Source organism: Tachypleus tridentatus, chromosome 6 (assembly GCF_004210375.1).
Source record: "Tachypleus tridentatus isolate NWPU-2018 chromosome 6, ASM421037v1, whole genome shotgun sequence".
Classification (NCBI taxonomy): Eukaryota; Metazoa; Arthropoda; class Merostomata; order Xiphosura; family Limulidae; genus Tachypleus; species Tachypleus tridentatus.
In genome coordinates this window covers 73,057,360-73,069,815 of record NC_134830.1, presented here as the reverse complement: position 1 = coordinate 73,069,815, position 12,456 = coordinate 73,057,360, and the positions used below count along the sequence as shown (strand labels likewise).

Here is a 12,456-nt window from a genome sequence, read left to right as displayed (position 1 = left end):
CATATTGTTTATTAAATGTCTTGAACCTGTAGAAGGCTTGGGTAATTGAGCTAAAACGTTGTGCATTAATTAAAAAAACACACAAAAAACGTGATGAGAATTCAAATCAATTAAAAAATATAAATAATCTCTAGAGTTGCTTGCACGGCGAACAGTCTAGAATCTTTAAGGAACCTAATTCATGGATAATAAAGAAATTTCTGGTTGTGCAGCACCTGAAGTCTACGACGACATGATTCTGGATTTAGCATACGAAAACCGACAATATAAAGTGCAATTATGCCCCAACTACAATTGTAATAACGTATCCTGTTCATGTGGCTACACTACTGGATAATACACTAAAGAACAAACCTACCGCTTTTCAGATTATTGTTAGTTATTTTTCCATACCAAATACTAAAAATAGCGTATTTATTTTTCATTATATTGCTTATATGAAAAATAACACATTTATTTTCATTTACTGAAATTTATGAAAGCCATATCAATTACTTTTTGACATGTGGGATAACAACATATGGTGGTCGTGCCTATTCGTCTCAGGTACGAAGTAGATGTAAAACAGTCGACGTCTGGGTGTTGATGTTATTTTTAACGAACGGTAAGATAAGAGACAGTTGGTAGTCTTATCAATACACCAAGTACAAGATCGGAAATTAGGCATTCAAAATATAGTCCTTCGATGTGATAAATAGCTCCTACAATCCTTACTCCAACTCTTCAGAATTTCCTCTTTTCTTTAATATGTATATGTATATAAAGACACATTTGTTCTCAAACTTATCAGTCTAGACATCAAAGACGAATAATAAATATAATATTTTTCATGGAGAGATACACCGTCTCATTAAGTCATTAACACACCTACCTTCTTTGTTCCCTAAACAAGGTATACTAGACACAATTTATCATTATATCCAAAATCAGCTTCATCAGCTTAAGGTGGTTAGTTAGTTCAAGCTAAAGAAAGTAATACTATGCCAAACAACAGACTAAAAAATACATTTTTCACGTATTTATTAATTTTTGTTCATCAAATTCATGATACAAAACAATTTGGGAATGAATGTCCATCTCCTGAAGATGTATTTCCTTGCAAATGTGAGAGAAGACACGGTGACAGGACCTACTTAGTTTGTAAAGAGCTCTTTGTCTCTCGAGATCTTGAGATCGCTTTAAAGGCAAGTCAAAAAGTCGATATTTATGGGTTGTCGATTCAAGACTCTACTCTACAATATCTACCAAGCGATGAATTTGATGGAACTTTATTTGAAGAATTTGAGTTAACGAATACGGGTTTAATTGCTATAACCGATGAAGAACATGCTTTTAAAGGACTCGAAGATCGACTGAAGTATATTGAAATTCGAGATTGTCGGTTCTTAAACTCTTGGTCTTGGAAAGCATTTTCCAAGATAAACTCTCTGCGACTCCTTCAGTTTATTGGAGGTGATTTACGAACTCTAACAAGTGACTTCTCCATTCTTTCTCGTAATAAAATGCTTGCCACTGTAAATATGAATTTAAATGAAATAAGAAGTCTCGATAAATATGTTTTCTCACAATTTCCCATGCTTTTAGACATCTATCTTCAAGGGAATAGAATAGAAACTATCGAAAGGAGCATGTTTCCAAACCCAGCGCAATTATCGTTTATGAATTTCGCGTAAGAATTCTTTTCAGAAAAACTTCATATTTTAAGATGAGATTTACAATAAGTTTATAATTATTAAATTAGCATTAAAATCTATGAAATGTGTATATCATTTCTAATAGATGTAAAATTATTTTATGAAAATTTCCATTTATGCTTAATCATGAGAATCTGTAGATTTAATTTAATGCCAAATCAACACCATGGTTGTACTTTCCAAACAATTATTTTTGCTCTTTATTGAATTGATTGTTATATTTTTTCGTTGTTTTTATAGATCGAATAAAATTAGCCATCTTCCCGATGACGTATTTTCCAACATGCCACGACTAGGTATAGTATTACTGTATGACAACCAACTAACAACCTTATCGGAAGTAACCTTTAAACCAATATGGAATCAACTAATACGGATATCTCTGGAAAGTAAGTGTGATGACTTTCAAATAATTTAAGTAATTTTTCAAATTTAAAAATATGTTACCTATTTATTGTTTACTGTTTGTTTTTTTAATTTCGCACAAAGCTACATGAGAGCTATCTGCGCTAGCCGTGCCTACTTTAGCAGTTTAAGACTAGAGAAAAGGCAGCTAGTTATCACAACTCTCCGCCAACTGTTGGAATATTCTTTTACCAACGGATAGTGAGATTGACTGTCACATTATAATGCTCATACGGCTGAAAGGGCGAGCATGTTTGGCGCGACGGGGATGCGAACCCGCGACCAACAGATTACGAGTCGCACGCCTTAACACGCTTGTCCATGCCGGGCCCTATTTACTTTTCACAGCGATTCTCGGCAGTTGGTGAAACAAAACAAAAACTAATAAGTTGATAGCTAAAAGAAGTATATTGGAATTTAATTTCATCAATTAGTTAAAATAGCCCAAAACATTCACACAAAAACTCTAAATCTTGAACGTACATTTTGTTTCACGAAAATGCGTGTTTAAATAACTAACAAGACAGATCATCTTCCTTAATTGTTAATGCTTTTAAACATGTTTAAAACAGTTGAAGCATGTTCCTCTTTTTGTTCATCTAGAGAACGAAATTTCAGTTGTTTGGAAGATATAAGGTATTTACTGTGCTGTCATAAATCGCTCCGCCTTTCTTCTGTCCTTTTCTGACTATATGTTCTTATTGAAAAGAGAAGAATTTGGTTTATTTTGAATTTTGCGCAAAGCTACACGAGGGCTATCTGCGCTAGCCGTCCCTAATTTAGTAGTGTAAGACTAGAGGAAAGGCAGGTAGTCATCATCACCCACCGTCAACTTTTGGGCTACTCTTTTACCAACGAATAGTGGGAGTGACCGTCATATTATAACACCTATACGGCTGAAAGGGCTAATATGTTAGAGATGACGGGGATTCAAACCTGCGATCCTCGGATTACGAGTCGAGTGCCTTAACCACCTGCCCATACTAAAGGAAAAAATAATAAATAAATAACCTATCCTGGATTTTACGCAACACTCAGACCGATTCCATTATGATAGACAAGTTGTGGTCAGTACCAAAAGAAGAGCTATACAGAAATCATTGCTACTGAAGAACATGTTATATCGCTTCTGTAAAAAGCCGGAGGCCGTTTAATTTAGGAACCAGTACGAACCTTATTTAAAGTGAATTTAAAGTCACAACCTTATAGAAATTAACAGGTTAATTAAGATTACCGTTTAAGTAAGTATTCCACCAAAATAAGCCTTAGAAAAATTTCTTTGAATAAAGAACAGCCAGTGCATACATACACTGACTTACGTATTAACCATTGAATATGAGAAGTGTTAATGGAGCAATGGAGGACAAGTAAATAAATGTTCTTCACGAATTGAATCATTTTAGTAATTTGAGGGCTTTGGAAGTCTTTTCATTGGGTCTTTCGTTTGTAAATCTATATAACAATGCGTTTGCTTTTTGTTAAGCACAAAGCTACACATTGGGATATTTGTGCACTGCCAACTACTGGTAATGAAATCCGACTTTTAGCTAAAAATCTCTCTGATTTACTACTGAGCCCAACATGGCCAGGTTGTTAAGGCATTCGACTCGTAATCTGAGGGCCGCGAGTTCGAATCCCAGTCACAGCAAACATGCTCACCCTTTCACTTGTGTGAGCATTATAATGTGACAGTCAATCTCACTATCCGTTGGTAAAAGAATATTCCAACAGTTGGCGGAGAGTTGTGATAACTAACGAGGGATAGCCCTCGAATAGCCTTGTGCAAAAGTCAAAAACAAAAAAAAAAAAAACAAAAGTAAACAACTTATAATTCAATATAATTACAGAATCCATTAAAGAATCATTTGATTAGAATTGTTATCAGTGTTATTGTAATTTAATACCTTATTAACTACTATTGGAGGGAACATGTTTTACGAAACTGCCCGTCGTATACCATTAGTCTATAAATAGAATTGAATATATACGTAAATATTTCATGTAAAAATACATTCTGCTATTCTATTTCACTCATCCCGCTCTTTCTTTCGTCCTTATCTTCTTTCCTTACTTTTTCATTCTTTCTCTTATTACTTTCCTTCCCCTTTTATCCATCATTTGTGTCTTTTGTTTTTCACCTTTTTTCTCGTTTTATGCACCTAACCGATTATAGGGTGTGACTCTCTAACGGCCCGCCAGTCTCCCACCTCGGGCTGGAAAGAAATGACACCAAATAATGATGATGATGGAAAAATACATTTTCTTCTTCACTTTATTTCTTACTCGTGTTCTCTCTGCTTGCCTTCACACTTCTACATGTTTCTTCGGTCTTTTGCTCTTCTCTCATTTTTCTAGTTGTCTTAACTTGACTAACGAGCTCTAACTGCCCGCCATTTCCTCTTTGAGAAGAATGAAATGATAAGTAATGATGATAGTGTGAAAAGAAATGTTATATGATAGATTATTATATATCATAACATTAAGTTAAATTCAGATTTACTTTCTTACAACCAATAATCTCTAACATTTGTTATTGGCTTCTTACTCATGTAAAAATACTTATTTGTTTTCGTATTCGTCCGTAAATCAATGAGAAATTAGCTTTTTTTCAATAAAAGTCTGATTTATATGAAGATTTGGTGGACGCAAGTTTAATTAAGAAAGAGACCCGCCTTCTGTTCAGCGTGCTGGATTTGTTGATCGGAGGGTTCAAGGCTCGAGCCACAACATTCCACCAAACACGTTCCACAGTTTCACTTGTAGTAACATTATAACTTGTAATTAATCCCCTTAATGTAGTTAGCGGGTGTTACTCATTGACTATCCTTTCTCTGGCTACAGTTTTAATTTTTTGTTTATTTGTGTGTAAGAAACAAAGCTACTTAGGTAGGTAGCAAATCTAGATTTTTAGCATTGGATGTCCTCGATCTTACCGCTGAATAATGTGGGAACCACAGGGTGTGTATGTGTGTTTTATTATAGGGGAGCCACATAAGGCTATATATTAAGTCCATCGAATGAAATTGAACCCCTAATTTCAGCGTTCTGAGTCCATAGACTTACTGCTGTACCAGCGGGGGACGAGGGCTAGACTTCTAAATTATGTTTATACCTCAACTTAGGGATCTTACATTATCTAACCGTTTATTCCATGTGTAAATACAGAACTAAGAAATAAAAATATAATTATGTTCCCTATATCAGTCTTCACGTTATGGAAAATTCTCAGAAAACGAATTTTTTTACGTAACTTCAAGTACGTTTATACTTTTCTTTATCTCTCGTGGTAATAACTTCTTATGTTGTTTTTAATTGAGAAGAGGGGTGTATTACTTGGCTACGCTCTCGAGCTATCTGCGTAAGTTTCCTTTATACCTACAGAAAAGGAAAAAGAGAAGTTAAGAAGACATGTAGTCTGCAATCAAATGAAGTTCTGGCTCATTTTTCAAAATGATTACATATGTTTTATTTCATTTAAACGTTTTTGTTGTTTCGTTTTTTTTGCATTTTATGAAGTTGATAATTGGTTCATCACGATGCTCACTTTTTGTTGTTCAAGAGTAAAAAAGTCAGCGATTATTTTATTTTATTTTTCCTGTTTTTAATTTTTGTTTACTTCATGTATATTTTTTCTTTTCATTCAGTTTAATTTTAAAGAAAATAATGGTTGTAAGTTCTACATTCCATGCTCACTTTTTCTTAGGCTGATAAATATTTTTGTGGTTCTTATTTTATTTTTTACCTTCATTTTTATATTCAAAGATACATTACGTTACTGATGAAAGTACTTATTCGTTATTTAAACTGTACAAAGTATTACAAATGATCAATAGATGGCATTACCAACAATATTTACTGAGCTTTCAACAACTCTACAAATACACTTCTTTGAAATTTACCAACTTAATATAAACCACCGAATGATAAGATCACATAGGAAACTAATATGTTTGCAGTACTACTTTTATTAACATATTTTATTTTATTAACTTGTAGGTTTCATGTCATTCAATATCATTTCAAACTTCTTCGTAAAATATGTATATGTGCCTATAACATATTTATAATACTAAACAAACCTCAATAATAATAAAAAGAAACAGAGCACTGCATAAACAAAATAAAGCCACCAAAACACAGGCTGTAATATGATATACCAAGTGTGTCCTGGTCTAAGGAGGTGACTAAAAGTGAAGGACCCGAATAGTAGTGGAGATAAACCGTTTATCAGTCTAAACTTTCCTTCGCAAATCCTCAACATATTAAGAATGAAATAGTAAAATAAGAAAACAATGATAATAAAATAAAATATTAGTGCAAAATATATTACCTTTTACTACCTACAGCCAGGTGCGAGAAGATAAATGCTCTCAGAATAAAAAATAGTTTAGTTATGCAGCCTTACATTTCTATCAAGATCTGTTTTGTACTATGAATATGTTGTTTTTCATCATAGGCTTGTTCTTGCTGTTTTTAATGCAATCCTTCCTTTTGATGTGAATATTAACTTAACAGTTTAAATAATGTTTACGTTCACATTATATGTACATATATTTTCATACATTACTGGTCATTATAGAGAATTCACAGTATTATCACTCCGCACCTCCCAGTGACACAGTGGTACTGCATGTCTGCGGACTCACACTGCCGAAAACTGAGTTCCGATAGCTGTGCGGCCAGGCATGGCCAGTGAGTTAAGGCGTTCCACCTGTAATCTCAGGGTCGCGGATCCGAATCCTCGTCGCACCAAACATGCTCGCCCTTTCAGCCGTGGGGGCGTTGTAATGTGACGGTCAATCTTACTATTCGTTGGTAAAATAGTAACCCACGAGTTGGCGGTGGATGATGATGACTAGCTGCTTTCCCTCTAGTCTTACACTGGTAAATTATGGATGGGTAGCGCAGATAGCCTCGTGTAGCTTTGCGCGAAATTCAAAACACAAACAATCGATAGCTGAAGATGGTAGAGCACAGATACACTATTGTCTACCTTTGTACTTAATTTCAAAACAAACAAACAATTAACATTCAATTTGTAAAGCTGTATACTCGATATATTGTACTTATTTTCAGTGTAAGGCAATTAGGTAAAATATAATTACATGTTAATATAAAAATTGACTAATGAATATGTAGCACTTCCTACATTGGTCATACCGATATTAAAACTTTGGTTACTAAGCGCATGTGGGTAAATCTCCCAGAGTTGACGTAAAGCATTTGGATTCTTTCTTGCAATATTTTTCAACTAAAGTATAAGAGTAGGAGAATGGTAAGCCTACGGTCTTGCAGCACTATAGTCTAGGTTACGATTCCTTGTAGTGAGCACAAAAAGTAGCCTAAAGTGGTTTGCTCTAAAAACAGAAAAGAACATACAAATAACTTTTTTCAGTGGTGCAATAAGCATATACATTAAATAAAACAGGCTGTTGACCTTAAAGTAACAGTATCTAATATCTTAGTAGGTGACAAAAGGTTGTCTGGTAAAAGTTTACAAGTTGTCCAACAGGAGAGAAAACGTCCGTGTTTTCGGCCCGGCATGCCCAGCAGGGTTAAGACGTTTGACTCGTAATCTGACGATTGCGGGTTTGAATCCCCGTCGCATCAAACATGTTCGATCTATCAGCCGTGGGAGCGTTATAATGTGAGGTCAATTCCACTCTTCGTTGGTAAAAGAGTAGTCGAAGAGTTGGAGGTGGGTGCTGATGACTAGCTGTCTTCCCTTCGGTCTTACACTGGTAAATTAGGGACGGCCAGCGCAGATAGCCCTCCTGTAGCTGTGCGCGAAATTCAAAAACAAACAAATAAAATTTCGTCTTTTCTGTAGTGAAACAATTTGATCATTCGCCTGTTGTCTATTCTGTGTGTAGCGGAAACCGTAATTAATATTTTGACATAAGACTATTTCTTTTTCCTAAATATTATGTTTGGTATCTCGCATTAATTGGATAGTTTGTGTAACATACTGTTATTCTACGTGATGAAAGTATCTTCTGGTACCAATATTTGAGATGACATCCATTAACACAGCCGTAGCTGCGATCATTCTCGTATCCGTTAATTAAAATATAATACGTTACTTGCTTTCTTTCTTCAGTAACGAGGTCCATGTATACAGGAAACTTTCCAATATGTACTATTGATCTATTTCCTTTGTGATGTGACGTTTATGGCACGCAACCACAGATAATGACTAATAGATACATGCAACATATGCACTATTAACCTTACTCACTGATCATGTACAGCATAGGATGAAATTTGTTACTTTTGTTTATTTATTTCAGAATTTTCGCACAAAGCTACACAATTGGCCAAACGTGCGTAGCCGATTCTTATTTTTGGAAATGATAGACTAGCGAGCTACGCTTGTATGAACAATTTTTGAAATTTTATCATTAATCATAAATAGAGTATTCAAGGTACCAAGATGTGTGTTTATGCGAGAACAGGACGCAAACCAGGGATCTAAAGATCCATACTCCATCGTAGTATACTAGTCATTAGGTCTTGCCAAGATCGTTTGTTATGTTACTCATAGTTTCGTTTTTTTTATAGAGGGATTCGCTATGGCTGACCTTTTATATCTTGTTTTCTAAACTCATATCATTATGATTGCAATATTTTATTTTACCTTCTGTAAATTATTCTTACCGAATACTAGCTATCGTCACCGTCAGTTTCAAGGCATTTGGTTTCAGTTACCTGTTACATTAATCTTTTGATCGTTAATATCCCCCTCGGTGCACTCAGCAGATAGCCCAATGTGGCTTTGCCATAAGAAAATACACAGTCGTTAATATCCAACAACATTATACGCAATACCAAATACTTGTATTATATTTTCAGTTCACAAACGATATTAAACCTACAAAAGTTAACACATTAGTTGTTTGTCTTACTTATACTCCAAGTTTGTCTTACCCACTAATATTAAATGCATGTGATTATTTTATCTGCATGATTACCACAGTGCTCCTGAGTCATCGAAGCTAGACATTTTTTTCATGAAATGAATATCAGAGTTATGTTTTTATTTCCATAACATTATTGTAAAGTCCTGTACTTGATCGTGCTGTTAATATTTACTATTTATAGTTTCTATATTTAGAACATAAACTTTCTTTTTAAGTCTAAAGTATGATATTAATACAACATGTTTCGATTTATCATGAATTACAAGAAAATAATTATCAATACATGATCAATACTCCAAAACCAAATCGAGAAATAAAAAGGACGTTCGTTTTTTCTTTCATTTGGATCATTCTTCGATTGACAAACGAGTAAAAAATGTATTATTAAAAATTATCTGACAGATTGTCATTATTCATTCGGTTGAGCACGAACCATCTGTCGATTGTCATGTTATTTTCCTTATAGCAATCGAAGCAGGACCAAAGCTTTCACAGGATCAATATATTTCATGCGTTTTAACTTTGTTTGACAAAATTTTCTGAAAGCCAACCCATTAGCAACCGACAAAAATAATTTGGTGAACACATCTGATTACTCATGAAAATTAGTTTCAGTTTCTGTAGCACAAGGTAAATATCAAAAATAAAAATCTGGTTAAAACCTGACCTATATTTCTTAAACATGAAACAAACGTTCATCGCAGATCATTGCACATAACAAAGTAGAAGGTTAAGACTAACTCACGTTTATCCTTCACACGATATTGTTTTTTAAAGGTAATGATTAACTGGTAGTCATTTCATAAAACAAATACAGTATAGACTGCGCAAAGAGAATGCATTAATGTTCATTTTAACACTCACTTTTACGTCAGTTTGAGAGCAGTGTCGATTTTAGAATCCTGTTTTTCAATCAATGAGATTGCTATACTGTTGACTAGTTACGCAAATAAATACACGACATGAATCACAAACGTACCTTAAACTTGTGATGAACATAAGTTTACAGTTAGTCATTAATATAACATATTTGGACATAGAAATTCATTCTTGATTCCACATGATAGAAAAGAACTGGAGGAATGAATAGTTAGTAGTTAAGATAAAACGTTATCGTTAGACCTAAAACAACCGAAATAAAACTAATTGATCATTGGAGTAAATCCATATTTTATTTCACTTTTGAGAAGGTACCGATTATAATATTCTTTACAGTTCTGATACGAACATAAAAATTACTTTAAAATTTATGACGAGTTTGTTTATTCGTTTGAGACTTTATAAAATTACCTCAGGGCTATCTGAGCGTAAACTTTCTCAACTTTGAACTAATTGACTATAGAGAAGATAATTAATCAACAATTCACACCGTCAACATTGTAAATTATGTTATCTCATTAAATAGCAAGATTTAATGGATGCTTTAGAATCGTGCTCATGGCAACGAGACGGGAACCATGAATCTCCGGATCCACGGTGCAGGCAACCCATCAAATGTTCTCATGTATTCTCTAAATATATATATATATATATATAGCATAAAAATAACAGTGTTAATGGCCAAATGAATTGTAAAACATATTTAAAATTCAGAAAGATTATTAATTGTATGAAAAATATTTGTATATAGCTACATAACGGCTATCTAAGCTAGCTGTTTCTAACATTAAACTGATAGGCTACAAGCACAGTAGCTAGTCAATATTAACCGCCTCCACCTCTTTGGCTACTTTAATTAGATTCTGAGATTTGATTATTAATTATGACCTCCAAGTGTAAAACTCGGTTTATTGACAAACTTTGGACCTTCGGACTCATAGTGCGGCACGCGTTAGCCAAGTGTACATTACATCTTTTATGTAACATGAATTATACAAAACATTGATACTAAAACTTCTTACAACAAACGTTTTACATCTTCATACATTTCTAAGAGTTAGCTTTCAACTGAATAACTGGATAAACACTGTTTTTTTTTTCTATAATTAAGCTTTTATTAACTAATTTTTTGCTCAAATTTCATTAAAAATATCGCAGGTATTTGTAAAAACACAAACTTAGCAAAGAATGTGTCGTTTCTATTACAGTTTGAAAATTAAAAACCAGAAAGTTAGATGTACTTCTATTATCTCTCATTTTCAGTGGCTCAACAATAAGTTCGAAGACTAATGAGGCTAAACTTTGAAAATGAAATGTGTCGTACCCACGATTAAATGGTTCATCATGCAGCCTCGTGCTAAAAACCAAACAAACAACTGAACCAGCTTTTAATAAATAAAGTAATAATAACTTAGAAGTTTGTTTGAGTACAATGTCTTATCATAAAACTAATCAAGCATTCTACAGCTAAAATATTAACCTTTAGCGTACTAGGTATGATCTTTAAGTAACAAGTTATACAAGATATCTTTTGTACAATAACAACAACAGATGGAACATTTATTGAACTTATAGATAATGCTAACGTTATCGCATTTTTGAAAATGAAGTTGTCGCCGTCTATCTCAACTACATTCTTTACGTTAAACATGTTTCGTTTCATTTTTTACTCTTTTGAAAATTTCAGTAAGTATTTCTTTATACTTGTCCATCATGAAGTTTGCGCATAGAAAAGATAACTCTGAGCTGAAAATTTGTGTTCTTACGTTTCTGTTTGTTTTTTTCTTTTTCATTTAGATAACGATATCATTTGTGATTGTCGTTTGATATGGATGATTGACAACCAAAATGGACCTAGGAAAGTTGAGGGATATTGTAAACTTCCTGATTTTCTTGAAGGAAGAACGTTAACTTCTTTGAACGAGAGAGATCTCCGCTGTTAAATGTTTTTAAATATTATTTTCAGTGTATTAAAAAACATGATTCACTGATTTATGTACAACTGATATCCTTAATAAGCTTTTCATTGATAAATTTTGTTATTCTGTAAGAACTGCTTACCTTTTAATTTTAATTTACATGAAAAACGATTTATTTTATCCTATCAAATTCCAAAATTATTGTAAAACGCATTTTCCACATTATTCACATGTACTCATTTCTAAATTAAACTATATTCTGTAATGTATGGAACATGGAGCCCATAATCTTTTCTTCTTAAGATCTGAAAAAAGGTGTAATCAAAAAGGAATTGAGCTTGCAACTTAAATAAACGAAGTCAAAACTGGTGGCCAGACTGGTACCTACGTTTGTAGCATTAATAATATTTCACAACAAATGTTCATTCATTAGATAACCAGGAGGCGTTGTTTGTTTTTCAACTTCGAGCATAATGGTGAGTAAAACAAGGAATAATATCTGTCCACCCATATGACTTTTTTGAAAACTTGAACTATAAACTGCTAATCTTGTTTGCTTGAATTATCCAATACTTATGCATCTGCACGTGCTTTCACCATATAGTTTGTTTTTCTCTTATAAATCAGTCGTATTGAATT

The 12,456-nt window shown here is 33.4% G+C and overlaps 1 protein-coding gene across 1 annotated transcript; it reads left to right on the top strand.

The window, feature by feature from the left end:
- The first annotated feature begins 895 nt into the window (after positions 1–895).
- On the top strand, positions 896–12,188 carry LOC143252798 (uncharacterized). The gene is made up of 3 exons (XM_076505512.1): positions 896–1,669; positions 1,935–2,083; positions 11,696–12,188. The coding sequence occupies exons 1-3, from the start codon at positions 981–983 to the stop codon at positions 11,839–11,841; spliced, it is 984 nt and encodes a 327-aa protein (XP_076361627.1). The 5' UTR covers positions 896–980; the 3' UTR covers positions 11,842–12,188.
- Positions 12,189–12,456: the final 268 nt, after the last annotated feature.

Excerpts from the sequence above, each read along its gene's own strand:
- LOC143252798 (XM_076505512.1), top strand. The coding sequence starts at position 981 with ATGCCAAACAACAGACTAAAAAATACATTTTTCACGTATTTATTAATT. Across the intron at positions 1,670-1,934 it reads TTATCGTTTATGAATTTCGC|ATCGAATAAAATTAGCCATC; the intron begins GTAAGAATTCTT and ends TTGTTTTTATAG. Across the intron at positions 2,084-11,695 it reads AATACGGATATCTCTGGAAA|ATAACGATATCATTTGTGAT; the intron begins GTAAGTGTGATG and ends TTTTTCATTTAG.